Source organism: Pagrus major, chromosome 8, assembly GCF_040436345.1.
Source record: "Pagrus major chromosome 8, Pma_NU_1.0".
Lineage (NCBI taxonomy): Eukaryota > Metazoa > Chordata > Actinopteri > Spariformes > Sparidae > Pagrus > Pagrus major.
The window spans coordinates 19,437,582-19,465,117 of record NC_133222.1 but is presented as its reverse complement, the minus strand read 5'-3'; the positions used below and the strand labels follow the sequence as shown (position 1 = coordinate 19,465,117).

The following is a 27,536-nucleotide window of genomic DNA, read 5'->3' as shown; positions in this document are numbered from 1 at the left end:
AAGATTTGCTGCTTTTCTTTAAATCTTTTGGTGTTGGACTCTTTGTTTGACAAAAGTTCATAAAATAAAAAGATTTGATTTCATTGATCATAAAAATAATTGACAGATTAATCAATAATGAAGATAGTCATTAGCTGCAGCACTATCGTACACCATTCCTCTGAAAATGATTACTTTGTGTTATTACCACCAAATTCACCCAAACTGTAGTTACAGGGTTTTCACACAGGTGTACATGATCTTTGAAATGTACACAACACACTCATGCCTGAACTGCTCCATAGCGACCGTTGTGTTATGAATAATGGCATGGTGTTTAATAAGAACTAACTCACCCCCCACACACCTCCTCCCCCCTGGCTCCTCCTCACACAGGCTCGCTCTGCTCTGGCCTCTTCAGTGCCTCTGCCCTCGGGGTGTCCTGTAGCGCCCCCAACCTGCGGGACTACGTCCGCACACACCACCACCACCACCGAAAACCACCTCTGTCTCCTGGCAGTCTGCCGATTGGCGTGTTTGGTATGTTCACACTGCTGTCTGTCCTCTTCCACAAGGCGGGTCTTTTCATCTCCTCTTGAGGCTTCTTTTTTCCTCTTCTACTTTTTGATCCTTAAGCTTCAGACACTTTGATTTTTGGGACATTCAGTATTTGTCACTTTTTTTTATCAAGGCTCCCTTCTTTCTTCTGCTCCCAAGACAAACCGGCCATTTCAGTCTGTTGCATCACATAATTTGAGTGATTTATTTTGCAGTGTGCATGACGAGGGCACTGATTTGACGGCAGAGTGACTGACTGACTGACTGAATGCCGAGCATGCAGCCTCACATTGGACTGTGTGATACGTTGCAGTTATCGGTGATCAGTGTTTATCCAGATAAGCATGCCAGCTCACTGATCACACCATTGTCTGCTTGGGTTCGAATGTGTTGAAATGTTCTCTCTCTCTGTGCATGTTGTTTTGAAGCATATCCCCTCTCAGGGACTTTAATTTCATAATCCACAGTAAAGTAGTTTTTGTGTCTGGAAGCCAGAAGTCTGGCTTTTTTCATTAATCACAATTTACGGTAATCCTTACATTAAGAAACTCAGCCTGTTATTTGGAACAGATATACTTTCAAGACTCAATAATCCACCTTTAAATAATCCCCAGTCACAGTCTTCCTCCCCACTCGTTTCCCTCAGTCTCATGTTGGTAATGGTGAGTACAAGCAAGCTGTTTTTACAGCCACCAGGGGTCCTTAGAGCAAGTTAAATTATCCCAAACATCTGGATTGGATATCATTCTCATGGTCACAGCTGTTGTAGTTTATTTGATATTGTCCATAGATGAATGTGACACATCCTCGGGTTAAGTGAGCAGATGATTTTACTTGCAAATTATACATATCTGCACAGACTGCAGGGATATTTTCTTCCCTTCTGCAGGTTTTAAACACTAGAAACTGAGCTGTTCAATTTATCCACCGGGTGTCGCTCTGACTGCAAGACTACACACTGCCAGGAGCAAACAGATGCTTTCCTTTCTCAATTCTGTTACATCATGTTATTCTCTCTGAGAGACAGGTGAGGGTTTGGACTGACGTCAGTGCTGATCATTTAAGGGAAGAGAAGGTTGCATCAGGACAACATATTAGTCATTTACTGGAAATGTGAAAAGAAGAACTGGTGGGCCCTATCAGATAAGTTCAAATAACCCATCATCAACACCACCATGTTAAAAACAAGTTCATTTGAATGGACTTTAATTGTATAAAAGGGAATATTGTTATGATCATTTGGTGATCCTGGATCTCGGAGCAGAGCCCAAGCCTCTAAATGGGTTTGGTCAAGTTTGAATTGCTACCATCACCACTTAAAGCTGGTTGTTTCAACAATCTATTTATTATTGTAAAGCATCTATAATCAATATTCCTATATAAACAATGGATCATGTGAAAGTATGTGAATTGTATGCCCTATGGAGCACTGCAGTGTCTTTTAGGTCAGAAACTTGGTCCGAGCTATTACGCAAACGCATATGTTACACAGACGCTGCAAACTACGCAAGAATGATTTCACGCGTTGTTGAGTTCTGGTATTTGTCACCTGAAAATCCAAACAGTCTGCGAGCACCGGAGCATTAAACAACAAGAGGCAGCCGACCACTTCTGATTGGTTTCACTTCTGCTAAAAACAGTTCCAGTTCGAGCTGAACATGTCTGATAACATCAGCGTTTCACATCTTCTCCTTTCTTGTCGTCAATTTTTTTTTCTTTTCGTTTTGTGGACCAGGCACAGCTGTACACATTCACAATGTTAACAACTGTGGTCATGGAAATGCTCTGGATAGCTCGATTTCGCACCTTTGAGTAAGGCGCATGTTGAGTATGTTAGCCAGGGTTGCGCATTTGAGCCAGCTAGGTCAGGCATTACCATTTGCGTTTGCGTACTTGCGTGGACCATGTTTCTGGCCTTAGTGTCTTCCAGCTAATTGTGTTGGCCCACAATTTAATGACAAAAACTCTCATCAGCGCTGTTTTCAGCTGTAGCAGGAAGCTGTTATCAGTGAACCCTTAAAACCCCACTCTGGAGACTAGCTGGTGAACATGGTGGAGTATTTAGTTACTAAAAAGCCAGATATTTCCCTCAGGAATCAGGGAGGGGACCAAAAATGGATCTGTAGGAGAGTGAATATTGGTCTTCTATTCGGCAGGTGGCCAGAAACACAACTTCAGTTATTGTAAAGATTAAACAAACAAGAAATAACATGAGGTTTTTTTTACATTTGGACAGAGCCTGGCTAGCTGTTTCCCCTTGCTTCGAGTCTTTATGCTAAGCTAAACTAAGCTAACATGCTGCTTTCTGTTGCTTCATATTTACCATACAGACATGAGAGTGATATCAATCTTCTCATCTAGCGCTCAGCAAAAAAATAGCAAAAATCTGTATTGCCCAAAATGTTAAACTATTGCTTTAAAGCTTAAAAGACGGTCACTAGTTAAGTAAAAGGAAAAAAGAGTTTGGATCCACAGATTGTTTCCTGTCAAAGAGAAATGCCCTTTACACCAAAGCCCAGCGTCACTCCTCTGCATGTTTAATATTCAGCCAAAACGTCCATCATTTTCTCCATCTACTCCACAACCTTTCCATTCACTTCCTCTGATAGCCTATCTCCTGTTTGTTTATTCAGAGATGACTCATTTTCACGCATGTTGGTTGGCACACAGATATTGGTGAATCGACAGGCCAACTCTCTCTCTCATTCTGTTTTTCTCTTTTTTCTCTCATCTAAAAACACATACAAACAAACAGGCAAACAGGCAGACACTGGTACCAGCAGTCCCAGTAATACCAGTTACCTTTCTTATCTCCTCAGAGCTGTTCTCTATGCCGGCAGTAAAGAGATTTTCTGTGTCGTTTGCCAGGCATCCGACTAATGGTATGTCTGCATTTATTCAAGTTTATTTCGACACTCCTCCAGTTTTTCCTGTTATCTTGCATGATCTTTTTTGTGGGAAAACATTTCTTGTGTTTTCTATTTTTGGGGGTTTGACGTTTGGCTGCGTTAATTACTTTAAACGTCTCCAAGATTAAAAATAAGAATAATTTAAGAAGTTTCTGTTTCACCACACACCCTCGGTGTTTGTTGTACCTTGTGTTGTTGTCGGCGCTCACCTCTTAACACCACCTGCTCTGCCTGCACATGATTAATTTACCTCTCTGATCCTGCTGTCTCTTCACAGGATGGATCTACTGTATGTGGAATATATCTATATATTCTAATCTATTGTCATATCGATATATTTCTCTGTGTTTATAATCTGCACACACATCACATCACCTGCACTTTTTGTCAATTTAAAATGATTTATTCTGTCAATCTCATGTCGGGGCTATAAACTTTAAAGCAACGTTATGCAACTGCTTACCTTAGAAAAACCATCCTGATGGTACACAGATTTGTAATTGGGAGAACGGTGCCTCTTTCATTCCCACTCCGCGATGCAAATACCTATCCTTGCAGCACGTAACTTGGGTTGAGCGTTACCCACAAGAAGTGCGTAATGCTTAACGACACAATGTCACACTGGTGACATGAATTAGGTTGTAAAGTTATAGATGCCGGAGCATCTGTGTGACTTTATTTGCTGATTTTGGTAAAACTGGATGATATTTTATGAAGAAAATAACTGACTGATGGACAGATAACTTCTTTTTGAAGTCATAGTTAAATGCTGCTCACTGCCCGGAGGAGCAGGTTTTCAGGCCAGGACCCACCAAGGAATGCTAGCATGTATTCCACTAATAGGATCACCTGCTGCAAGGCTAAGTTAGCTTTCCAGCTAAAGGCAGCTACAGTTAGTGGCAGTAAGTGAATTGCACTCAAACTTTAGTCTTACCAATTCTTGCATAATGTTGCTTTAACACCAGCCTGTAAAGCAGTGTTCCAACTGCTTTTTGTGATTGAAAGTTTCCTGATGTCACGGTCTACTGACACAGCCCGGAGTACACTTCTACATCGCTGCAGCGAGGTGAGAAGTTAAACCAGTAGAGGTCGGCAAAGACAAAATTATCGGGGTGTCAGGTTGGTCCTTTTAAACTGCATGTGAGCTGCTTTTCGACGTGAATGAGGAGCTCCTCACAAAATCAAATAGATTGTTTCTTCATTTATGTTTGATTGCACATTTGATTCTACACCAAAACAACGGAGTATGTGTTTAACTGGATTTATTTATGAATTTGTACCATTAAAATTAATTACCAGTCTTGGAGTTTAGAATCATTCATTTCTCAGTTCACAGATTGTTTTTTTTTGTTGTTGTTTGTTTTTTTGATCACACAAATTCAGTATGCTTTGCATTTCCAGTTAATTCTTTAATCAAATAACTCGATTGACCAGAAATTAATCATCCATCATTTGATTGATTCATTCATCATTCCACTGATTTTTCAAGCAAAAATGCCAGAAATCCTCTTGTTTCAGCTTCTCCAATGTGAGCGTTTGCTGCTTTTCTGTTTTATATTATTGTTAATGGATATTTGTAGGTTTTGGAGTATTGATTGGTCAGTCAAAACAAGACATTTAAAGTCACTGCCTTTGACTTAGGACATTGTAATGTAAACATTTAGTCTGTGAAAAGTTTTGAGTTTGTCCTCATTGTCTTTGATTCATTCAATATCTGTCAAAGAGCAGGAAACAGCAACTGTTGGGAATTCATGAGAGTTACTCCTCACTGCTTGTTTCTGAAACCATTCCTTATTGTTAAAGCTGCAGTTTGATAATTCGATCTTTACTCTCCTAAAATGTGTTTTGCGGCTGTTTTGCACCACCACTGTGCATTGGGAGATCATTCATTTATGGGCTCACTGGTGGCAGCCCTACTGGCTCTTACAGACTGAGTTATGGCAAATTGAACTGCACACAAGTTCTGAAAGGTTATTTGGATTTGACTGAATGTTATTTAGGATTTAGATCAATGGCTCAGAAACAGCCCAGCATGCGTTGGCTGTCTGATTAGTGCTGTCTGTGTGTTAGCAGGAGGAATTACATGTCGTCCAAGCAGTAGGATGATCTGACGTTTTGAGTTAGTGTAAGTCAGAAATCTGATATAATGTTGACAAGTATTTGGACCAACCACTGGGAACCACAGCGATGAGTGTTTGGCTCCAGGTCGGGTTGTTGTCAAGTACGCATGTGGTTTGGCTTAGTGTCTTAAGTTAGACAGAAGGGTTAACATAATATATAAATCATGATTATTATTGTATAAACAAGCTTGTTTTAGTATCACAACACATTTAACCTAAGCATTCAGGCTGGTTTTACTCAGCTTTGATTCTTTATTTAAGTGTTTAAAATAGTCTGAAAATAATTTCAAATTCTGTGACCTGCAGCCTACTGATTTACCCCTCTTTGTCTGGTTTTGATTGCTAATGATACATAATGAGAGCATATGTTCTCAACTTAGTGTCGTATTTTGACACATTTTGTAAAGATAATTAAGACTGTGGAAGGTATAACTCACTGTGGAATACTAATAGGATATTTAGCTGTATGGGGCTTACGCTGACAAAACATTTTTAGAGTTGTATATATTTATTTTTGGATTGAGTCATAAATCAGTCAGGTCACATTTTCACAAAATCAATGTAGTGTTTTGGAGCGAAACACCTCCCATTATGTGTTGATTTAAAGTGGAACCTTAACTCACACATTTGGTTGACAATTGTGCAGCCAATGTGGACACTGGTGAGAGAGAAAATGATGTATAATATGTAAGACATTATTTCTAAGTCAATTTTATATCTGGTTTATGGTTTGCCAGGGTATAATGAAACATCTTGTGCTCACTTAGAAAATTAGCAAATTAGTACTGATGAATTCTGATGCTCAGCAGAGTAGAACAATCACGACAATTTCTCACGCACACCTCCGTTATTAAGAGAAATATCGCACAGTGTAATGGAGAGAAAGCAAAATGTGAGAAAAAGCCATGAATTATATCTCCATCAATCAAATTTAGAAGAGAAGTTGTGCTCACTCGGTCTTTCACTGTCTTCTTAAGGCTGTTCCTTCTTTTTTTGTGATCGTGATCAGAGCAGCGCTGGATTAACTAAGGAGGAGTGTGAGTTTGTGTGACCCTCACTAAGCAAAATTGTATACTAGGTACAAGGGGCACATACAGGAAGGAGCCTCAAGATGGTTGTAATGGATGAGTTGTCTGAAAGCAGCTCATGATGTATCAGATGACAATGTGAAAGGAGTCACTGAACCTACAGAGAATTACAAATAAAATCTGCAGCTCAGCTTTATGGAGCTCTATAGTGAGTTTCTGCTCCTTTTTCAGTTTAGTTTTGAGAGCTGTTTTCATTGAAAAAGCTCTTAACGACATACGTAGACGTGAACATAGTGGAGAATTTAGCTATTAAATAACCTTTTCCTCAGGATGTGGTAGAGACATGAGGGGCAAAAAGAGAGTAAGTATTAAACTTGTGTTCATCAGGTGGCGAGAAACACGACTCCAAGCAAATCAGTGTGTTGCTCCAACAATTTTCCAAATCAACTTAAAGGTGATATATTGTTGTATTCACAGCTTGTTTCTGCTGCCCCCAAGTGGCCACAAACTGTGTCTTACAGTATTAACAAACAAGTTAGGAATGGATTACCACAAACTTATTATCCCATGGTGAACCGCGAGCTCCAGGCCATTACATGGTTGGTAATCCAGCCTTGCCAGAAAGTCATTATACAGATGCCACAAAACTCAAACACACATTCTTTACTTGAGAAAACTGACACAGTGCAGTTTTATCTCCATGCATGGTTGAAACGATTGAGACACACTGTTGTGCTCAGGCCTGAAGACATAAGAGGTCCTTTATTGATCAAATGACACTCCTCCTCCTGCTCCACTGTACCTTCTCTTCCTTCCTCCCTGCTCTGCCTCTTGTCCCTCAGAGCCCTCAGACAAGCTCCATGTAGTCCAGCCGCTGGGGGGGCTTCCCGCTGAGCCGGCTCTTCAGGGGGTTGCCCCTCTGGCTGTGGACGGGGCCATGGCCCACCACCTGCGCCACTGTCCCTACCACCTCCGCCTCCTCAAGAGCTGGCTGATGTCTGGCCAGGAGCTCCCAGAATCCCTCCACGGTCAGCCTCTGTAGATCCGTGTCCTCCTCTTCCTCCCTCTTGCCCATTCAGCCAGTGTTGGGGCAAGCGGGACGATATTACTGCCAGTCGAACTTTGCATCCACTGTGGTCCAATGCTCAGTTTTTCTTTCAGCCTGGTTTTCTGCCTGTGCATTTATCCTTTCTCCTGTCATATCTGCAGTGTGCAACACATGCTTTGAAAGCAGGAATTGTTCATTTTCTTCTGCATTCTTAAAGTCACAGTGAATCCTTAATCCTCCTTAATGTGACATCTTCTGAATCTTTGGGTGGGGTTAAGTTATGAGAAAGATTTGATTAACACAGTGGGATTTGATTAGGTCGCTCAACCGTGGGTGATAATCCACCTCTCTCACCTGAGCTATTCCATCAGGAGGAGAATGAGGGGAAATTTAATACATTAGACCTCAACCACATTCTTTGGAAACACTTTTTGCAGACTGAGATCCAAACACACACCTCTGATGAATGATATAAAGTAGACTGTAGCTCACTAACGTGTGTTAAAAGGTGGCAATACGTTATTCTGAGGAAAGAGTGGAAATATATTGACACATATTTTGCCAAAACAAGTAGGATGAGCACGTACACCATTATCTGTTTAGCCAACTACATTATCTAACAGGTCTTAAACCAGAAAAATTGACAGAATCAATTGGGAGCTTTTCATTTTTATGCCTCTGTGGCATAAAATTTCTTCAAATTTGGTACAAATGTCCACTATGACTCACCGATGAACTGATTCGAATTTGGTGGCCAAAGGTAAAAGGTCAAGGTCACTGTGAACTTACAACCCCTTTTTTGGCCATTACTCCAGAACTAATTCGATAATAACGGTAAAATTCTACACAACTGTCGAATAAGAAAAACTGATGAAGTTATGACATTTTGGTATCCAAAAGGTCAACTACACTGTTCATTAGTTCATAATATTCTGCTAAAAAATATCTGCCCATTATTTATTGCCATAGCTCCAGAACAGCAACATGACTGGTGCACGGAGGCATACAACTGCAAGGTGGTAATTCTAGTTTAAGTCTGAAATATATAGAAGTTGCTGTATTTATTATTTATTATAAACCTATTTAAAGAAGAACATCAGAGAGTCAGAAGTCAGAGGAGTAAGACATCTGTTTACAGAAGTTTGGATAAATGAACTTTAGTTGGCTACCTAGTGAGGATTGTCCTTTGATATTGACAAATTTTACTCAGATGATACCACTACTTGTAAAAAGTACGTTATTTGTACTGGATACTTGTTTCAGCTGAGTATCCACTCAACCCTAATAATAAGAGATAACTGAAAAATTAGCACGAGGACACAGGATTAAAACTTGTCCTTTTCTTTATTTCACTGTGTCTTTAAGTCCTGAAGTCTATTTTGTCTACAGTCCTACCTCACACACAATTGGACCCTGTTGTGCCATTCTCGAACTAGAAAAAGATAGACTTTATTGCAAATATTTTTTTAATTAAATATCTGCAAAAGAAGGACTGTGTTCTCTCCATGCATGCTGTGTGGACTTTGGAAGACCAGCTGAAGAAAGTCTTCTGTGGAAGACTTTTAGGCTTGTCTAACTGCATCGTGTGCATGCTCCGTCCTGAGCAGTGGTTATAGAGGAAATGTCCTCAAAACTGGCTATTTGTTCATTGACAAGCTCAGTAAAAAGGAATCAGGTGTTGGTAGCACCAGTTTGGTCTTCGCACCAGGAGGTGACGCCTATGCATCGCTGCGTCCCAAAATATGTTTCCCAGCCAGTTGGCAGATATTTGAGCGTCTCTTGAAAGATTTGGGTCATCATCACATCCCTCATTTTAACATCCCTCAGGTTAATTAAGTGCAGTCTAGTTCATGAACTGCTGATTTTTAAAAGTGTTTCTGGAGCATGTATTGGCATGTATTCTTTCTCAACCTGTTACAGATTGTTGCAGGTGTTTTTATTTGCTACATGCAGAGTAGATTGAGATTTTTTGGCTTCCATGACTTTATTTTTTGCTGTTTTAAATATCACTGTCCTGTCTTTCCTGTTGTGCTGTCTTTGTGCTCACTCGTGCTGGTTGAGTGAATGGTGCAGTGTACTGAAGCATCAGTGTTTTCTGCTCCCCACTGCATCTGGTGTGTGAGCTGAATTTGATATCCACATGGAGAGGCTGCAGCAAAGATGGGGAGGAGACGGAGGCGATAAGTGCCATCTTATGTTGATTTCATACAACTCATGCTTTAGTATAGATAGTATTAGTTTAGTATAGTAACGACACAATGAACAGTTGGGGGTGAGGATAAATGTCATGTGGCAAAGCTAAAGAAGGAGATCAAACCTGTGAAAATGCGACACACATTTTAGTCTGCTGAGCCACTAAAACACTTCCTCCCGAGGCTCTTTTAAAGCCAAGCAGGTATTATTTTTCTTCTGTCATCAGAGCTTTGGCAGGCAGACCTTTTCATGTTGAACAACCATCTTGCCTCCAATGAATAAAGCTGCTTGATGATTATACAGTCTAAAACAACTGTTAAAGCAGCTGTCTGTGATAAAAAAATGCCTTTCCAGTGTTGTTTTTCTGTATGTTTTTGTTTGTATCAGCTATGTGGCCAAAGGGCAACAAATAAATGCTATGTACAGATATTGACATCAGATATAAAATGGAGGGACTGCTGAAAAACAATGACTAAGAACAGTTTCATAACCCGTGAGCCTCTCTGCTGAAACTGGGCTGTTAAAATTATCAACTAAGGGAACTCGTATCTTTGTCCCTTGAGGCCTCGAACGGTTCCTGTCCATTAAGTGCTGACTGTAGTTCGTTCCGCTTGTGTCGTTGTATTAGAAAGTTGTTTTAGGGAGTTGCTGTGGAAAAACCTTCAGTCATCACAGCACATTATTCATGGAGAAATGCCATGCTGACCAGCGTGCTCTCTGGGGAGATGGATGAATTGAAGCCCCTGCTTCAACATCCATCTATCTCTTTATTTTTCATGGTATCACTTCATCATAGTGTTCTCTGCCTCAACACTACACCAACATTTTTTAAGTAAAATATGCTTTTTTATTTGCAAGGGTTGTGGTCAATTCACTCTCAATCCATTAATTATCAAAACTAGAGAGATTATTGCAATACCGTTGATCCTTCAGGAGAGGTCATCTTTTATGTTGCAATCTTCAACCATCATTAAGATCCACAACAACTCGCTGTCTCGCTCAAGGACACTCCACAGGCCAGATAATTGTTGTAATGTGGCTTGAATTTCATTTCTGTGCAGCTGGGATTATTGAATATGCAACTTAACAAGAGGAAAATAGAAGGTTGATATCTTGTACAAAACCTCTATACCTCCCAATAAAAACATGTTTGGGTCATGGTATTTAATTAGTAAAGCTGAATGCAGTTTGTTTTTTTTGTTTTTTTATAACGTAAATGATGATGCTTCCTTTTTTCACTGTTGTTGGCAGCATCTAAACACTTAGTACTAGTTACTTTACAAAGAAAGCTTAATGAGTGTTTAAAAAAGAAATATTGTTAAGATTTGAACTAACACATATTAATGTAAATAAAGTATGGTAGTTAAAATTATCTCCACCTTGACCAGCCACAACATTAATAATAATGTCATAGAAATGACAATCAGATAATATGACATTATGAGACATTAGCGTTACAACGACAGGGTCATTCTGTTGCTTAATGAATACTTTTAATACTTGAAGTACTTTTTGTTGCCAAATCATGTATTTTTAAAGGCCCAGTGTGTAGGATTAACCGGCATGTACTGGTGTGGTTGCAGACTGCAGCCCTCATCTTACCCTTTCCTACGGTGGCAGCCAAAAACACAAATGCAAAAGGCTCTCTCTAGAGCGGGTGTTTGGTTTGACCATTCTGGGCTACTGTAGAAACATGGCGGACACCATAAAAGAGGACCTGCTCCCTCTGTAGATATAAAAGGCTATTTTTAAAGTAAAGAAAATGCAGTGATTGTTAGTTTAAGGTAATTATACGCTAATGAAAACATAATTATGGATATTATATTCAATTTCAGCTGCATAAATCCTACAAACTGGACTTTTAAGTGAAATTATAAATGCATGACTTTTATATGTAACTTGTTTTCACAGTGTGATATGGATATTTTTAACTGATGTAAAAGATCTAAATACTTATCTACTGACTGTCATTATGCTGATGCAAACTTCATTTAAAAAAGTGATGAATCATCTTTACATTATTATGTGCAGACAGAAGGATCTATAGGCATTTTCGAAAAATGATTTACATTATAATATTCACAAATAACTTTCCATACAGGTCACGTGCTTGACTTCAAACATTCATCCAGCTCAGTACAGTATGTCAACATGCTAAGCTTAATGAAGACTTTGAGAGTGAATTGATCCACGCCATCTTAAAATGCAGTTAATTACACTTTCCCAAATGATGGACAACATCCCATTTTTGTTTATATGGTCTGACTAACCCAAGAAGGAATTTAACAGCAGCCATATTTGCTGATTATGTTTGTTCACATTACTTTTGGCTGGTAAGTTTGTGTAATGCTGCTACTGTGGGAGGCCAGACGTTGGGTAAATTTTACCAGCCACTGTAGACGGTAACAAACCACTAATCTTAGATCTTACAGTAGCTTTAAAGTCTGTGTGGCTAGTTAACAAAACAAAATGGCTGCCGGATGTTGGGACCTGCTTGTCAGACACCTGGAGGATAGTCAACATGCACAGAGAGCTGTAGCGTCACCACTCCTCCTCCTCCTCCTCCTCTTCATCTGATGGAGAAGTGGTACGACCGGCTGTGTTTCTGTCTCTCCTGTCTGTGCTGCAGGGTTTGAAGGCTGCTCCATGGTGCCCTCTATCTACCCGCTGGAGACGCTACACAACTCGCTCTCACTGAAGCAGGTGGACGAGTTCCTCAACAACGTGTGTGAGAGCAGCAGTGAGGCCCACGCCAAAACTATGAAAGGTAGGCCGGCTGATTAATCAGCACCATATGTTTATATATATGCCAAGTCAGAGAAACATCGAGCTGCAATTAAAGCCACCAGAAAATGTCTGCCATCACCCAATATTATTCTGTATTATCATCAGGAGCATCACATCTATTTAGATGATTTGTCAGTTATACTCAAGAACAGGTCATTTTGATAATGACATTCATTTTTTATTGTACTGTCCTGTGTTCAAGGAGGTAGGGGATGCATTATTTCCCAAAATATCCTCCATCCGTGTGGATTCCTTTTCAATCAATAAATCTTTATTTGTATAGCTCCAATTCACAACAAAAGTCATCTCATGACACTTCCCAAATTGAGCAGGTCTAGACCAAACTCCTTGATTAATTTTGGCTGGATGAAAAGCTTTACTTGTGCTTCGGAAAGTTTGGGAAAGAAAGTTCAATATTTTGTGTAAGACTGAGCTGCAAAATAACCTGTTTACCTGTGGTATGACCACTGCAAATTAACTTTTGGTGTCTCGTAAACCCACAAAGGTTGGGCACCTTAAATTGGAGGGACTATTTGCAAAAAGGGCCATAGCCTGTACTCTTAATCTAATTTAGATGTAAACACCACATATCAGTGCTTCAAAGTCTGCTGGAGTAGAGCCAGCTCAACTAAACTCTTAAAAAATTAAAGTAACATGAGCTTCAGTGTACGACATTTGGAAACAAATGATCTTAATGTTGTTTTTCCCGTCTTTGGTCCAGCACTCTCCAGCTTGTTTGACTCTCAGAGCCAGACGTCTCTCTACAGCCCTCAGCAGCCTCTGTCCTCCTCTGGGTCGGAAACATCTCTTCGTCCGCCAAGCCAGCCACTGTGGCGTGAGTGTTACAAGAATTTATGGCACAATACAATATGTAGACAGCTTTTATCTCTTATGGTAGATATCTTTTGGTGTAACACAGTTGATACAGAAGGTTTCTTGGGTGTTTTATTTAAATGCCTTTAGTACAATAAAGGAAAATAAGAGGTTGATCACTGGTTTTAAAGCCCAGTTCTGAATTCATTTTTGATACATATACTGTGGTCGGTGCTTAGTGACTATCAATTTCGGATTCTTCCTTGAACAAGGCTTTTAATCCTCCCCCAGAGCTGCTCTGCGGCCAGACTATCGCTTCACTGACAGGTCCCATGTGTGAAAATGAGTAACAGTACCAATGAGAAGCAGAGTGATGCTGGAAAAGACCATGCATAGTCAGCAAAACCTGGAACAAGATAAAAAGGTCTTCCACACCTTCACAACGACCTTCACATTCTGTAGATGGGAGCAGATGTGACCCGATAGGCCTCATTTATCTTAACTGACCCCGTGGTTACAGATACTATCTGTATTATAACAACCAGGTCAGCCCCACATCAGCTGTCCTTGACCCTCAGCCCATAACTAAGACTGCTAATGGTTATTTCCATTATTTATTAATCTGTTGATATTTTTCTTAATGGATGCATCAATTTTTTAGTGAAAAAGATAGAAACAGCTTTGCTCACAGTGTGCTCTGCAGAGCTGTTGGTGCTGGCAACTGCAAGAGACATCAGAAAAAAACAACAACAACAACAACCCCACAGTGAAAAAAATTATGATCAATTCACACCAACAACAGCGATACGCTTCATCGGGTTAATGAAAAGGCACAATGAGCCAAGAGGCTTTAATATGTGAAAACAAAGTGATTCATGCCTACCTAAGGAGTGATGGAGCAGTTTTTTTGGAGGCATGTTTTGTTCTTTCCCAGGTTTTTTGGTTTGTATATTTTTTTAGATCATCTGAGAAGCTGGAAAATATTTACCATTTTTGTTAGATAGATTACTTAAAGCTACTACAAGTAAGTATACGTTTTTGTTGATTCTACAGATGACAAGGGTGAAACAAAGTAAACTGTCTTTAGGGCTGTCCACACCAGGAATGATAACTATAACAATAACTACAATTAGATAGCTTTAATAATCTTTCTCACTCAAGTGGATGGCGGACTTTACTCCAGAGTATTTTTAAGAATGTTAGAAACACTGATAGTCAATCAGAATACACCCAAAATTACAGGACCATCAATAAGCTTAATTTTGGGCAGATTCATCTGCAAAATAATGTTGCAGGAGTGCTCAAAATATTGGTTTCTAACTGTAGCCGACCTCTTTTATGTGTGCTAACTGATGGCATTTAGAAGACACTTTTTAGATGGTCTACTCTAATAACTCAGCCTTGGTAATTAATACAACTTATTAAACACTTACATAACGTATATTAGGCTGCAAATTACACATAAAAACTGTCTTTGGCGCTGATGGGGTTCCTGAAGTTTCTTTTGATGTCCTTTATAACGATCACCAGGATAATGGATGTTGACTCAGCCAAAAGTATGAATGAAATTTGTCTTCAGAAGATGACAAGTCTTCTTACAGAGTGCTGGATTCTCCTCACTCTTCTCATCTCTGAAGAATTTCATAAAATCATCCTTCTGGGGGTTTTCTTTTTTTTGTTTCTCCGTGCAGTGTTGGCCTACAGCACTAACAGGTAATAAAGTCAGTAATATCCATTTTCCTAAGCTGCCGACACACACTACGCACTGTTCATTTTGTCGTTCATCAGTGTTAGTTCTTGATGTGGACGGCCCTTTACTGTACCACCAGACTACATCGCAGCTTCTCTCCTCGGGCTGCAAGATCCCTCGATTCATCCTCAGCACTCCACCATGAAAAAATAGTTACAATTTTATGTCCTATCTGACCCGGTGACTTCATTAAGAATAACTATAACAATTAACACTGAAATACACACAATCTTCACACACAATTGAATACAGATGTGTCTATATAACCTCAATGAAGAGAAGATTAAGACTGTTTCACAACCAATTAAAAGTTCCTTGTTGTGCGTTTAAATGATTAAATGAGTTGAGATTGTTTTGTCATCTGATATTTAAAAGGTCAAGAAAGAACTGTGATCCTTTCCTTGATTAATTGTTATGAAAAAGTTTGGAGATTAATTTTCTTTCAGTCAACTTATTGATGATCCGTTAATTGTTTCACTACTTCTCTGAACACCGACCTTAAGTTCCTCTGGGTAAGAGATCAATATAAAAAGACTAAAATGTGCACATGAAATTATAAGGAAGTGAGGGCTATTAATGAACAGCCTAGATGTCTACAAAATGAGCCTTAATTTTAGTGAACTCATAAAAAAAGAAAACTCTTTAACAGCCCTGAAACTGTCAGCCGAGCTAAATAACAGCAGAATGTAAATGTCTGGCAGGCGACCTTGTGGGAGCAGCATCACTTATAAAACTTCAAAAATAGGGCTCCTAGAGAACATCACAGCCTTCAACAGCTCCTCATTTTTATTTGTTCCACCTTTTTCTTCTTCTCTTTTTTCTTCAATCTGTTTTCAACATTTTTATCCCCTGTGAGGTTATTCATTTATCCTCCTGCCACTGTTGTTGATTGATAAACTATCCACTCTCCTATCTATCTATCTCTCGTGGTTTCCCTATTTCATCCACCTCTTGTGTATTTCATATACACTGTGCACACTTTGGGTGGTTTTTAATCTCTCTGTCGATCTGTCTCTCTCTATTCTGGTAGAACCTGCTCCAGATCTGGGCTGCTGTAACAGCCGATAACTCATTTATCCTCATTTATCATACGGTGTTCAGGCACAGATGCTGGAGGTGACGTCAGGATGAATACGACACTTGGTCTGCTGGTGGTCAGACACTGGTTCGTCTTCCTATTGGCTGTAGTTACATGAGAGCTGTGTGCAAGGGCACGACTATGTCATCAAGATGTTTTTATGTGTCCAAACGACAATGACTGGATCTAAAAAAGGCCTTAAATATGAAATAATGTATTGACTAATGAATGTACTGCAAGTTATCTTAGTCTTACAGTATTTTCTAGTCAGAGTCTAGACTACAAGTGTCTCCCTATTTTTAACTCTCTCGCCTGCTGTGCTCCTGATTGGTAATTCCTCCCGTTACTGGGGCGATATGTAAAAACTGGCTCCCTGTCGGATTCATCTCTAAACAAATACTGTGCAGCATAACACCATAGTAACTGCTAACTGATTATAATTGTAGCTGCCATGAGCTAGTTAGCTCAGTTAGCAGCGCAGCCAGCGGTCGTATTAGCTGACTGGAGTCTGCCAGAACTGGAAGCTCGGAGCATCGGCGGGTTGTTGCGATTACACCACTAGCAAAGGGGCATTTCCTTTTTCCCCATGATAACTCCATAGACTTGTCTTACATAATGTCCAACTTCACATTCTGTTGATAAGTTTTGTTAATTTATTTATTAATATTTTAAATAAAAATTATTCATATTGCACCGTTAATCTCCAGATTTCATTGTGAGACAAAACAATTGGGAGTGTCTCTGTTTTCTGTGGGACCTGTGTTGTGGTACCTGGCAACCAAACCCAGAGGCAGAGATGAGTCACTCGTCCCTGCGCTCCACTCAGATGGCAGCTGAAAATGCATGAAACTGCTCCCAAGAAGAAGAAATACACTTTCAAATTTCACTCAAAGTGGTGTGACTTTCCCCTCTATGGACATTTACCTCGTGTCTCACTGGTTTGTCCTCTTGCCTCTAGTCTGAAGATTGTAGTCCTGCATAATTTTATCCCTTCTCTTCTTCTTTTTGGAGGTCTACTGTACATCTTACTTTCACATCCTTGTTTTTATACCATTAACCTCTGGTGTAAGGTTATATGGGGCGTGGGCATTGAGGGTAGGCTATTTGCCAGTTATATCTGTACATTGGTTACCGGTTCACGCAAGAGCTGATGTTAAACCCCTCCTTCTAACCCATAAAGCCTTTAATGGACTTTTCTCCCTCATATATCTTCAGTCTTAATTTCTCCTAATATCCAGTCACTTTCTTTACGTCCCCTCAATGCCGGTTACTTCTCTGGAATAACGTACAACTATTGGTACACTCATTGACAATCCTGATATGGATACATGGTCCTCACCTCAGGCACGTAGTCTCATTAACATGATCACTCGTGTATTTGTGTGCATGAGTGCTTTCAAATGTGTGCATATTTTCTCACCTGTTATATTGTATTTTGTTGTTCTTACACTTGTAAAGTGTACAGAGACTCTCTGGGTGATACGCACTTTAAATAAACTAAGGTTAAGTTGAAGTTGATTTGCAGATACTGAAGAAAATATCCCCTTTTCTCAACCTAATGTTGGCAGGTAATAATACTTGATATACTTGATGTGACTTGATTTATGAAACCCCCCAAAAAAACTGTTTTCATGAAGTTCTCCATGGCAACAGAAGATGGCATAGCGAGGGTATGACACTGTTGCTTTCCTGTTTTTGTACCACATCACTCCCCCCACTTTGTTCACTTTCTGTCCTCCACATGACGCACAAACAGTAACACATCTCAGTAAATCATTTGGAGTGGAGTGAGTTGTCAGGGCACAAGTTATGAGATTAATACATCTATCAGGGATCAGCAGAAAGTGGGATTTGTACCAGAGAAATTATCTGTTCTTGGACTCTCAAGATAATTAACTGTATTTTCTGTGTTTCTTTAAAGACGGCAGTATCCCCTCCAGTGCTGTATCCAGCGCCGGCCCCTCCTCCCCAATCACAGAGAGCTCTGGCCTGAACTTCAGCTTCAGTGAGTAGACTCTGTCTGAAAACACAAGGACTTCTGGGTCTCTAAGGGCACCATCTGAAGACATCTGCTTGTCCCTCTCTCTGTTTCATCTTCTCATCTGTCCTTCTGCTCACATTCAAAAAAAAAAAAAAAACACTGGAAGAGACTCTGGAGAGACTGTAAATAAGACTCCTCAAACTGGACTCTTCTGCTTCACCCTGACTACACCTCCACAACTCCTCTGCTCTGTGAAGAGAAAGAACACTGGACATGAAAATCTCTCGAGCGTGATCCTCCTCTTCAGTTTGTCAACACATTCATAAACCCGCTGAGTAACAGTGCATCAAGCCAACATTCAGACCAGTTGTGCCTTTAGTTTAATTGGATGCTGCCTACACTAAAACAACAGCAGTGCCTGCTGGTTTGATATTTTTTTTTTTTTTTTTTTTCCAAATGCTGTTTTTCAAAATATATCACACACCAGCTGCTTCAATTGTGACCATAAACATGTACAACTGAAACGCATTACAGACTGTGAGTCATCGTGTCAACCATCATTGATTTGCTTATTTTTCAACAGCACTGTGGCTAGTTAATCACAGCCCGAAACGAAACGTGTTGTTGTTTTTGAAATACAAGTGAAATTGAGTGTTGGGGTGCTTTCATGCCTCGTTCGGTCCGTACTTCAGGTGTGAAACCTCCCCTGGACCACGGTGTGCACCAAACAGCCGAGCCTCGGTCCGACTGAAAGAGGTGGTCTCAGTCCAGATCAAACTGAACTATGGTTCAGTTCCATTCCAGTGTCAAAGCATTATTTTGAAAGTTTTCGGACTTTCGGACAAATTATAGGAAATTATGACAGGCTAACGTCAGAATACATGGAAGCTGAAGGTCAGCTACTGGTCGAATTGTGAACACGTTAACGTCAGACACACGCCCGTCAACAAACAGTCAATGTCAAGTCTAGGGAGATGTAGCCCACGTAGGTAATGATGACAGGACGTCGGTATGTTGTGTAAAGTTTTTACGTTCACTGGAATAATTGCAGTTTGAAACCAAAACTAACCGGCTCAAATGTATACAATGCAACAAACACATGAAACTTGGTTCGGACCTTGGTTCAGACTTTCAGGTGTGAAAGCACCCTTAAGGTTGACCACTATAACCACAGTTTGTGGTGTCTTTCAGGTTTATATAGGCTCAAAGTTGGAGCTTAAAGGAATAGTTTGACACTTTCCTGCTAACAGTTAAGATGAGATGATGAACACTCTCATATCTGTTCATTAAATATGAAGCTACAGCTGGCAGACTTTTAGCTTAGCATAACGATTTGAGACAGGGTAAACATCTAGCCTGTTTCTGTCCAACAGTAATAAATAATCAGCTCTAATTAATTTGTTATATTTTGTTTAAGTATAAAAACTGAAGTGTAAAAACAACAATTTGTGGGATAATGAACCGAATTCTGAGGCCATTTTGAATTTAAATCAACTTTTATCAAATGGGCAGGTGCAGCCCAATAAAAGAGATTACAAATAAATGATCCTCTAGAATCTGCAGGAATATCTGTTTTGAGTTTAAAGTTATACATTTGGCTCACGTTTGTATCTGCTACATTCATGTTTTGGTACTTGTTATTCACAGGATTTTAGCTCACTCCATAGATCCCAAATAATTGAGTCTTGAGTCTCTATTTTGAAATACAGGTATTTTTATAATGTTAAACCCGAGCCAGCTCAATCAAACAGTATCAGCCTTTTCAACGAAAATCTGCTGTTAAATTGAAACAAAATGTGTCTGTAAATGTGCCTTTAAATGATTTATGAGAGAAATATTGTAGACACTGTGGATAACCTGCTGTATTTTTACTGCTTTTTCATTTTACAAATGAAATTTGATTTTGAGAAAGTCTGTGGTGTAGTTTTATTTTAGAATTAAAGGGAAGAGCCACTTGACTTAGTAAAGAGTATAAATGTACTTTTACATGACAACTTCCTGCTGTCACACCAAATTACATGTGTATTTTAATGTTACATGAATCAAATAACTGTTTCTAATGATTAAATGAGTGATGAGTGATAATGAGTCAGGCAGATGAATCATAAATCTGCAGATGGAAATTGTTTTTTAACGACATGTGACTGAAAAGGGGGTCAGTTCACTTTCAGTTATTTTGAAAGGAATGCATCTGGTGGTGAATTTACTACTTTAAACTCCAAATAAATACTTTTATTACTTTCACCAAAACTTGTAGAGTTGAAGCTCATATTTCATAAAACACTGACATGCAGTTTTATAACAGTAGAACACTGTGATTATTACATTCAGGCGATCTAGTCGCCAGAGAAATAAAATGGCTCCCAGCTCATTTTAAACTGGTTACATTGAAAATGGACTGACCCCAGAACCTGGAAACACCTGCTGTAGAACAAACATAAATATATATGTGTATTTGTCAGTCATAATGAGAAGAGTTTTAGTTTTAGATTCGAATAGGATTAATTATTTTTTTACCTAAAAGGTGGGTTGATGTAGGTAATTTTAGTTTTGTATTTATGTGATTATTTAATGTGCTATTTAATGTCAGCCAAAGAGGAAAGTGTGTTTCTGGGATGAGTTTGGCTGCTGGAGAACAAAGTCCAGGTTTTAAAATGTGTAAAATATGTCTGTAATGTTAAGAAGAAGAGGAGGAGGAGGAGGAGATTAAAAGAAAATCAATTAAACAGTGAAAACATTGTTCAGTATGTTATTAAGCGTAACAAATCACGTGTTCACACCTGCAACAGGCCTGTTTAAAGTGTGTGTGCGTGTGTGTGTGCGTGCGCGTGTTTGCGTGCGCGTCATTATTAATGGTCCACAGTCCAGACACATAAGCCTGTTATTGCTCCATAAACAAAGCTCCTTGTCACCGCTCTGCCAACACACACTTCTCCCTCCACGTCTCATTTCCCTTGTTCTCTCCATTTCTTCCTCTTTTCCTCCTTCGTGTTTAACGACCTTCTTTTCTCTCCCGTCACTTCTTTTTCCTTCATTAATCCCCTTTCTCTTTTTTGTTCCTCTCCTATCCTTATGTCTTCTCTTTTGTCCTTGTTTAGTCCTCTCCTTTCCTACCTCAACCTATTTTCTTCCTCCTAACCTTTCTCTTGTCTCCACCAGCCTCTGCTTTCTTTGCAACCCGTTTTCACTTCATCCTATTCTTTTTTTCCTGCTGCCTCACATTTTCGTCTTTTACCTCCTCCCCCTTCTAACGTCCTCCTGTCCTCTTCTTGTTGTCTTTGCTCTCCCTTCTTCCCTCTGTTTCCTCCCAACTCCTTTTATCTTGTCCATGTCTCCTCTCCTTATGTCCTTTCCTATCTTCATCCTTGTCTCCGCTGCTTGTTTCATCTCCTCTTCTTGTCTCCTTTCCTATCTTCTTCTTGTTTCCTCTCCTCTCCTCTCCTCTCCTCTCCTCTCCTCTCCTCTCCTCTCCTCTCCTCTCCTCTCCTCTCCTCTCCTCTCCTCTCCTCTCCTCTCCTCTCCTCTCCTCGCTTCACCTCACCTCTCCTATATTGTCCTTATCATCTCTTTGTTTCATCTCCTCTCCATAGCTCCTTTCCTATCTTACCCTAAACTCCTCTCCTTGTTTTGTCCCTGTGTTTCATTTCCTTTCCTTGTCATACTATCTTCTCCTTGTTTCCTCTCCTCTCCTTGTGTCCTCTCCCTGTCACATCTCCTCTCCTTACCTATTTTTTATCTCTGCTCAGTATCTCCTTTCCCCTCCTTTTCTCCCTTTCCCTGTTTCATGTCCTCTCCTTGTTTCATGTCCTTAGCTTATCTCTTTTCCTATCTTATCCTTATCTCCTCCTCTTGTTTTCTCTCCCTGTTTCATCTCTCCTCCTCGTCTCCTTTCCCAATTTCCCTTAGCAATTCTCCTGGTTTCCTCTTTATTGCATCTCCTCTCCTTATCTCCTTTCCTATCTTATCCTTATCTTATCTCCTTGTTTTCTCTCCCCGTTTCATTTCCTCTCCTTGTTTCATATCCTCAGCTTATCTCCTATCTTTTCCTTATCTCCTCTCTTTATCTCCTTCATATCTTACCTTCTGCTTGTTTCATCTCCTCTCCTTTTTTGTCTTCTTCTTGTTTCTTTTCTCCTTTTTTCCTATCTTCTCATCTCCTTCCCTATCTTCCCCCCTTGTTTACTCGTCCTTTGTATCCTCTCCTTTCCTTGTCTCCTCTTCTCCCCCTTAATCTCACCCCTCACCCTGCTTTACCCTCTCTTCTCTCCTCTTTTTCCTCTCCCTCTTCTCTTGTCATTTTTCCCTCAACCCATTTTCCTCTCTCTCCTCGTTCTCTCTTCTCGTCTCCTCCTCCCTCTCCCTCTCACAATCCTCTCCAAACAGCTCTTAAGAATAGTGATGACTCATGCCTCCTCCTATTGCTGCCATGCGTTGCCATGGCGACGCCCCCAGATGTAATTGACTCCTTCTGAGCGATGCTGGGTGAATGGAGAGAGAGAGAAAGCGAGAGACCGCCGACTCACCGGAAGCCAAAAGCTGATGTCATTCACTCCGTCTGTCTTTCTCTCTCTCTGGCTTTATTTCCTACATTCACACACACTTAAACACACAAATGTCCATTCATTCAGTCTTCATCAGCTCTCATACACATACACACACACACACACACACACACACACACACACACACACACACACACACACACACACACACACACACACACACACACACATTTTGAGTTACAAACACAGAGCCGCCTACCTTGCTTCAATACAAACTCAACAATGGCTACTTTCATTCACAGAGCTCTCAAGACTACAGTGTGTGGCTGCAGGTAGTTTTATGAGATTTAGCAATTTCTCACTCTAGTAGCCGAGTCACAAAGAAAAGAAATATAATGTAGAGGCTACAGAAATGTTTTAAGAGATGGAATCAAACACAAAGTTTAGAGCAAAATGCCAGCAAGTCTGTCAGGGCACAGAGTCTGAGCCCTTCGCTCCTTAGACAATGTCACACAATTAAAATAACAATCTGAGCCTGTCTGTGACAAAAACAAACACTCTTAGTGGACGTACTTTGAATTTTGCCCTCAAAGATCACATTGCAGCCACAACTACCGACTGTCATTTAGACATCTAAATATGTAAAACTTGGTCCCAGGTTTAAAAATACCAGAACTACTCTTTTGTCATTTGTCAATTTCCTTTGTTCTATATCAAACAAAACATAAATCTATTACGTAAGTATAAAATAAAATAAGCTTCACATTGATTTGCCAAAAAACTGACCAACAAAGTGATTCATTGGTGGGCTAAGATGTTTAGTTTTTACTAGCTGTGGGCAAATGTCCATGGAGAAAAAATATTGTTATTATTTTAGTTTTGTATGATGATTGCCTCCAAGATTACAGATACTCAGCACAAAGTCACATAAACATCGGGAAGTGACCTGAACTGACGAAAGTGAGAGCAGCGCTACCGTTAAAAGCTTCTGATTCATTTAGTACCAATGATGAATTCAGTGTTGTCAGTTTAGTTTAAAAACTCTTATATGCATGTACTGAACACCTCTCCATGTGAGTGGTCAAGATATTTATGCTACTACAAATGTGTTAAACACCAGAAACTGCCACAGTTTGGTTTCAGTCCTGTAGAATTTAAAGCTGCTATTTTGGAGAAGATTTCCAGCAGTGAAAAGTACAACAACAAAGCCATTATAGGCAGAGTTGCTTAATTTCCTGTCCATGGAGGAGCCTCTGTGAACCTGAGTGCAATAAAGGCACAGGTAGAAGTAGATTAAATAGGGAAAGTGGGTGCACAAGAAAGTAAATTGAAAACCATTTTGGAACCTATTTGTGTGATCCTGAAAGCCCTCGCTTACCGTATGAATGAGCCGGGTCGAATAAGATGAAAAGAAGCACTGGCCTCATACTCCTTAATTGGAAATATACTAGATTTATTTATTTCTATTTACCTTCCCGGCAGTCCTGTGAGAGATAAAGGTTAAAAAATGAAATACAAAAAACTACAGACTGAGGTTTACAAATCTTTTCCAACCTAATCTAAGAATTTTATCCTCAGGTCCAGTCTTCTTAGCTCTTGTTTAATTTCTTCTCTCACATCTCTGTTACTGAAGGTCACCGTGTCCCAAACCCAAACTGTAACATTCTTCCTACTATTCAAGGACTACGCTTGTACTCAGCTAAAAATGCAAAGACAGGAGTGGGAGGGAAAGAGAAGAGACGAGAGTAACTATTAGTCATTCTGATGAGAGAATTACCCTCATCCACTCTCCATCTAAACCCAACAGGAAGGCAGGGAGGTGACCGGTTATACCTTGAGTGCCACGTCCTCAACTCCCCCGTCATAGATAAACCCTCTTCCAAAGCCAAAATGCATCGTCATGGTAACTGGGGGAGGTCTGGCGAGGAGAGGGGGGGGTTGTTTTGCTTGTCGATGTGGCAGTCGAGCAGCAACGTGTGGGCTCGGCCACCCCACCAGAGACCCAAACTGCATTTAATAGTATTGTATCCGAGTTTAGAGGCAGTGCCAGCGTGAGAGAACAACAGGCCAAATTTGTTCCTCTTTCTTTTTCTGTTTCACTCCTTTTTTCTCCCTGTGAGTGCTGAAAGAAAAACAGCGCGAGGCTGGAGGCTGACACACTTACTGCAGGAGAGAAATTAAATGAGAAACAAAGATAAATTAAGAACCATTCATCACCGGCTGAAATTAATGCAGACCGTGTAGCAGCAGCAGGTGTGGGTGTGGATCTATCAAGGTTGATTTTAGAGCGTAAATTGATCTGTCTCCCCCACCTCTCAGGGAGAATGTAGTGGGGTTTTTTTTGTTTTAAGATTACTGAGTCGTTCTCTTTCCCTTGCTGCTGTAGTCAAAGATCTGTAAATGTCAAATGGAAGTCCTGCTAAGTTATTTTGACAAGTGGAGAGTGAGAATCGGGCTGTGCTGCTGGAGCAGAACTTCTTTCATCTTTCCACCTGAAAAATCAAAGCCGATCAATTCACTGACCAGGCATGTTATCTCCAGCACTGAAGCCAAAAGAACATTTCCTCACCTCATATTTAATTTATAGATTTAAAGCAAGCTCAGGTTTGTACAAGAGGACAACGCTTTTAAAAATAAATCCAGAAAGTTTTGATTTTATTTACCAAACTGGTGGTTCGAGATCTCATCTCAACAGCTGTACTGTATGTTTTCAGGGATATAATATGTAAGATTATTATTATTATTTCTGCATTACAATGTCCCAAAAATGATGGATTTCTGCTGCAGTCAGGTTAATAAACAGGAGTGAAGATTAATACAATTTTTAACCCAAAAATTAAAAAATAATATTCTCTTAACAGCTGGAGATCAGAGCAAAATTCAGTGTGACTCCAGGAGTTTATTCCTGTAGAACAGGCCCATTCAGCTACTTTTCTGGAAGGGCCAGATTTCAAATGAAACAATGTCAAGGGGCCAGACTTTTACGTTCCCAATGTCTGGCCTGCTCAGAATTTAAATGTGTTAGAAAGAAAAAGTGCATTGTTTTTTCTCCACTTCATTAGTTTTCACAGTTTTTTGTTTCAGAGGGCAGATTGTCAGCAACACAATTTGGGAGACACTGCATATGAAATAGCCTGCTCAGGTAAGACCTGTGATTTTTAGTTTAATGAATTTTACAAAAGAATTAGCGACTTTGCTCACCATTTATTATAAAACAAGAGTAGGTCTTGGGCTTTGCTTCAAGCTAAATGTTAACATCAGCAAGCTAACATGCTTACAATGATCATGCTAACATGCTGATGTTAAGCAGGTACTGTATGTTTAGCATGTTCACCATCTTACCATAGTTTAGTGTGCTTAATGTAGCACTAAGCACAAAGCTGAAGCTGATCCAAAGTATTGGACATTGTTAAATGTTAACATGGCACTAGGCTAAATGTTAAAGAATCATCAGAGTAATTAAAATGTCTGAATGTTTGCACCTTTTTCGTGACAACTCATTCAAAAGTTTTAGTTTGGAGCAAAATGGTGGACCAACAAACAGACTAGATACAATATCACTTGTTGCTAAAATTATAAATAATGTCAGATTTAGTTGCTTCAAGTTGCTAAGTTCATTTGGGTCTTTTCTTGTTGGATTTTCCTTTCTTCTGGTACCTTGTTGTACATTGAGCCTTTAAAAGTCTCCCACAGGAAAGTAATCTGTGGGATTCCTGCAGCTCTAGTTTGTCAGGGTTGTACAAATGTCGGTAGACAGTAGATGAATGTGTTGTGAAGGGCCGATGGGACCCAGCTACAAAAAAATATTCTTCACTAAACCGTAACTCCCTTCATTTTTAACCAAATTTTAAGGCTTATTTGTCACTAATCCCTGATCCCAGCATCGTCGTGTCAGATTGTAGCCAGAACAGATTTGCTGAACAGTAGTGCAGAGTAGAAACTAAATCATTGTTGAGATGCAGTCACTGCTGGTACAGAGGCAAATAGCTGTGTGTCCATTAGCTGTAACTAATCACAGTCAATGAGAATGTCCAAATAAAGCAATAAACTAAAAAATGGTCCAGTTCCTCTTTTTTCATCCTGATGTAGACTTGGTTCAGAGATAAATGGCTGTAATGTGCCTCCAATAGCAATTATTTGTCAAAGTAGAATAAATCACAGTAATAGCAGGCAGCATGTTGTTTATTTGGATTTTATGAGCAGAATCAAAAGCAGGTTTGTGACTGAAACACCACAGATGGTGAACATTCACTGAACATGGTGAACATGTGAAACTCATGATAACTGTCATTTTGAGCATGTTAGCATTTAGCTCAAAGTATTATTTTCATTATGCCCCTGATATTGATACTGACACCATCATGGGTGAACTTCCTGTCCCTTAATGCAGGTTGAGTAGACGAGCGGGGACCAAGGAGAGAGAGGAGGCTTCAGGATGAGCTTCGAACAAGAAATGAAGTGTCTCTTCGTCTCATTTCTCTCACGTCATCACATGGAGAAAGTAAGATGGAGTCGAGGTAAGCCAAGAGACACGTTAGCATAATGAAAATGCCCCCATTAAAATGTGAAGCCAATATGGAAGTGCATTAAACTTGCAATCTTCCTAATGGCCGCCAGGGGGTGACTTAAGTGGTTGCAAAAGGAAGTCAGATTGTATGTACGCTTATGAGAAAATGACCCTACTTCTCACTTGATTTATTACCTGGTAAACCTTTTGTAATGAGTTTATGGTCTGAATCACTAGTTTTAAGCCTTATTCAATACAGCATGATTTTCATTAAGTTGAATAT

The 27,536-nt window shown here is 39.8% G+C and overlaps 1 protein-coding gene across 2 annotated transcripts in view; it reads left to right on the top strand.

Moving 5' to 3' along the window:
* The window catches only part of LOC141001288 (inositol hexakisphosphate and diphosphoinositol-pentakisphosphate kinase 1-like), a 57,112-nt gene extending 36,139 nt beyond the window's left edge, over nt 1-20,973 (top strand). The window contains exons 26-30 of one of the 2 annotated variants that reach the window (XM_073472312.1): nt 376-519; nt 3,357-3,419; nt 12,465-12,602; nt 13,344-13,457; nt 18,185-20,973. In XM_073472312.1, coding sequence (XP_073328413.1) covers nt 376-519; nt 3,357-3,419; nt 12,465-12,602; nt 13,344-13,457; nt 18,185-18,276 — 551 coding nt within the window. In that variant the 3' untranslated portion in view covers nt 18,277-20,973. The remainder of the gene's footprint in view (nt 1-375; nt 520-3,356; nt 3,420-12,464; nt 12,603-13,343; nt 13,458-18,184) is intronic. The other variant, XM_073472314.1, reaches the window with a different exon arrangement.
* Nucleotides 20,974-27,536: the final 6,563 nt, after the last annotated feature.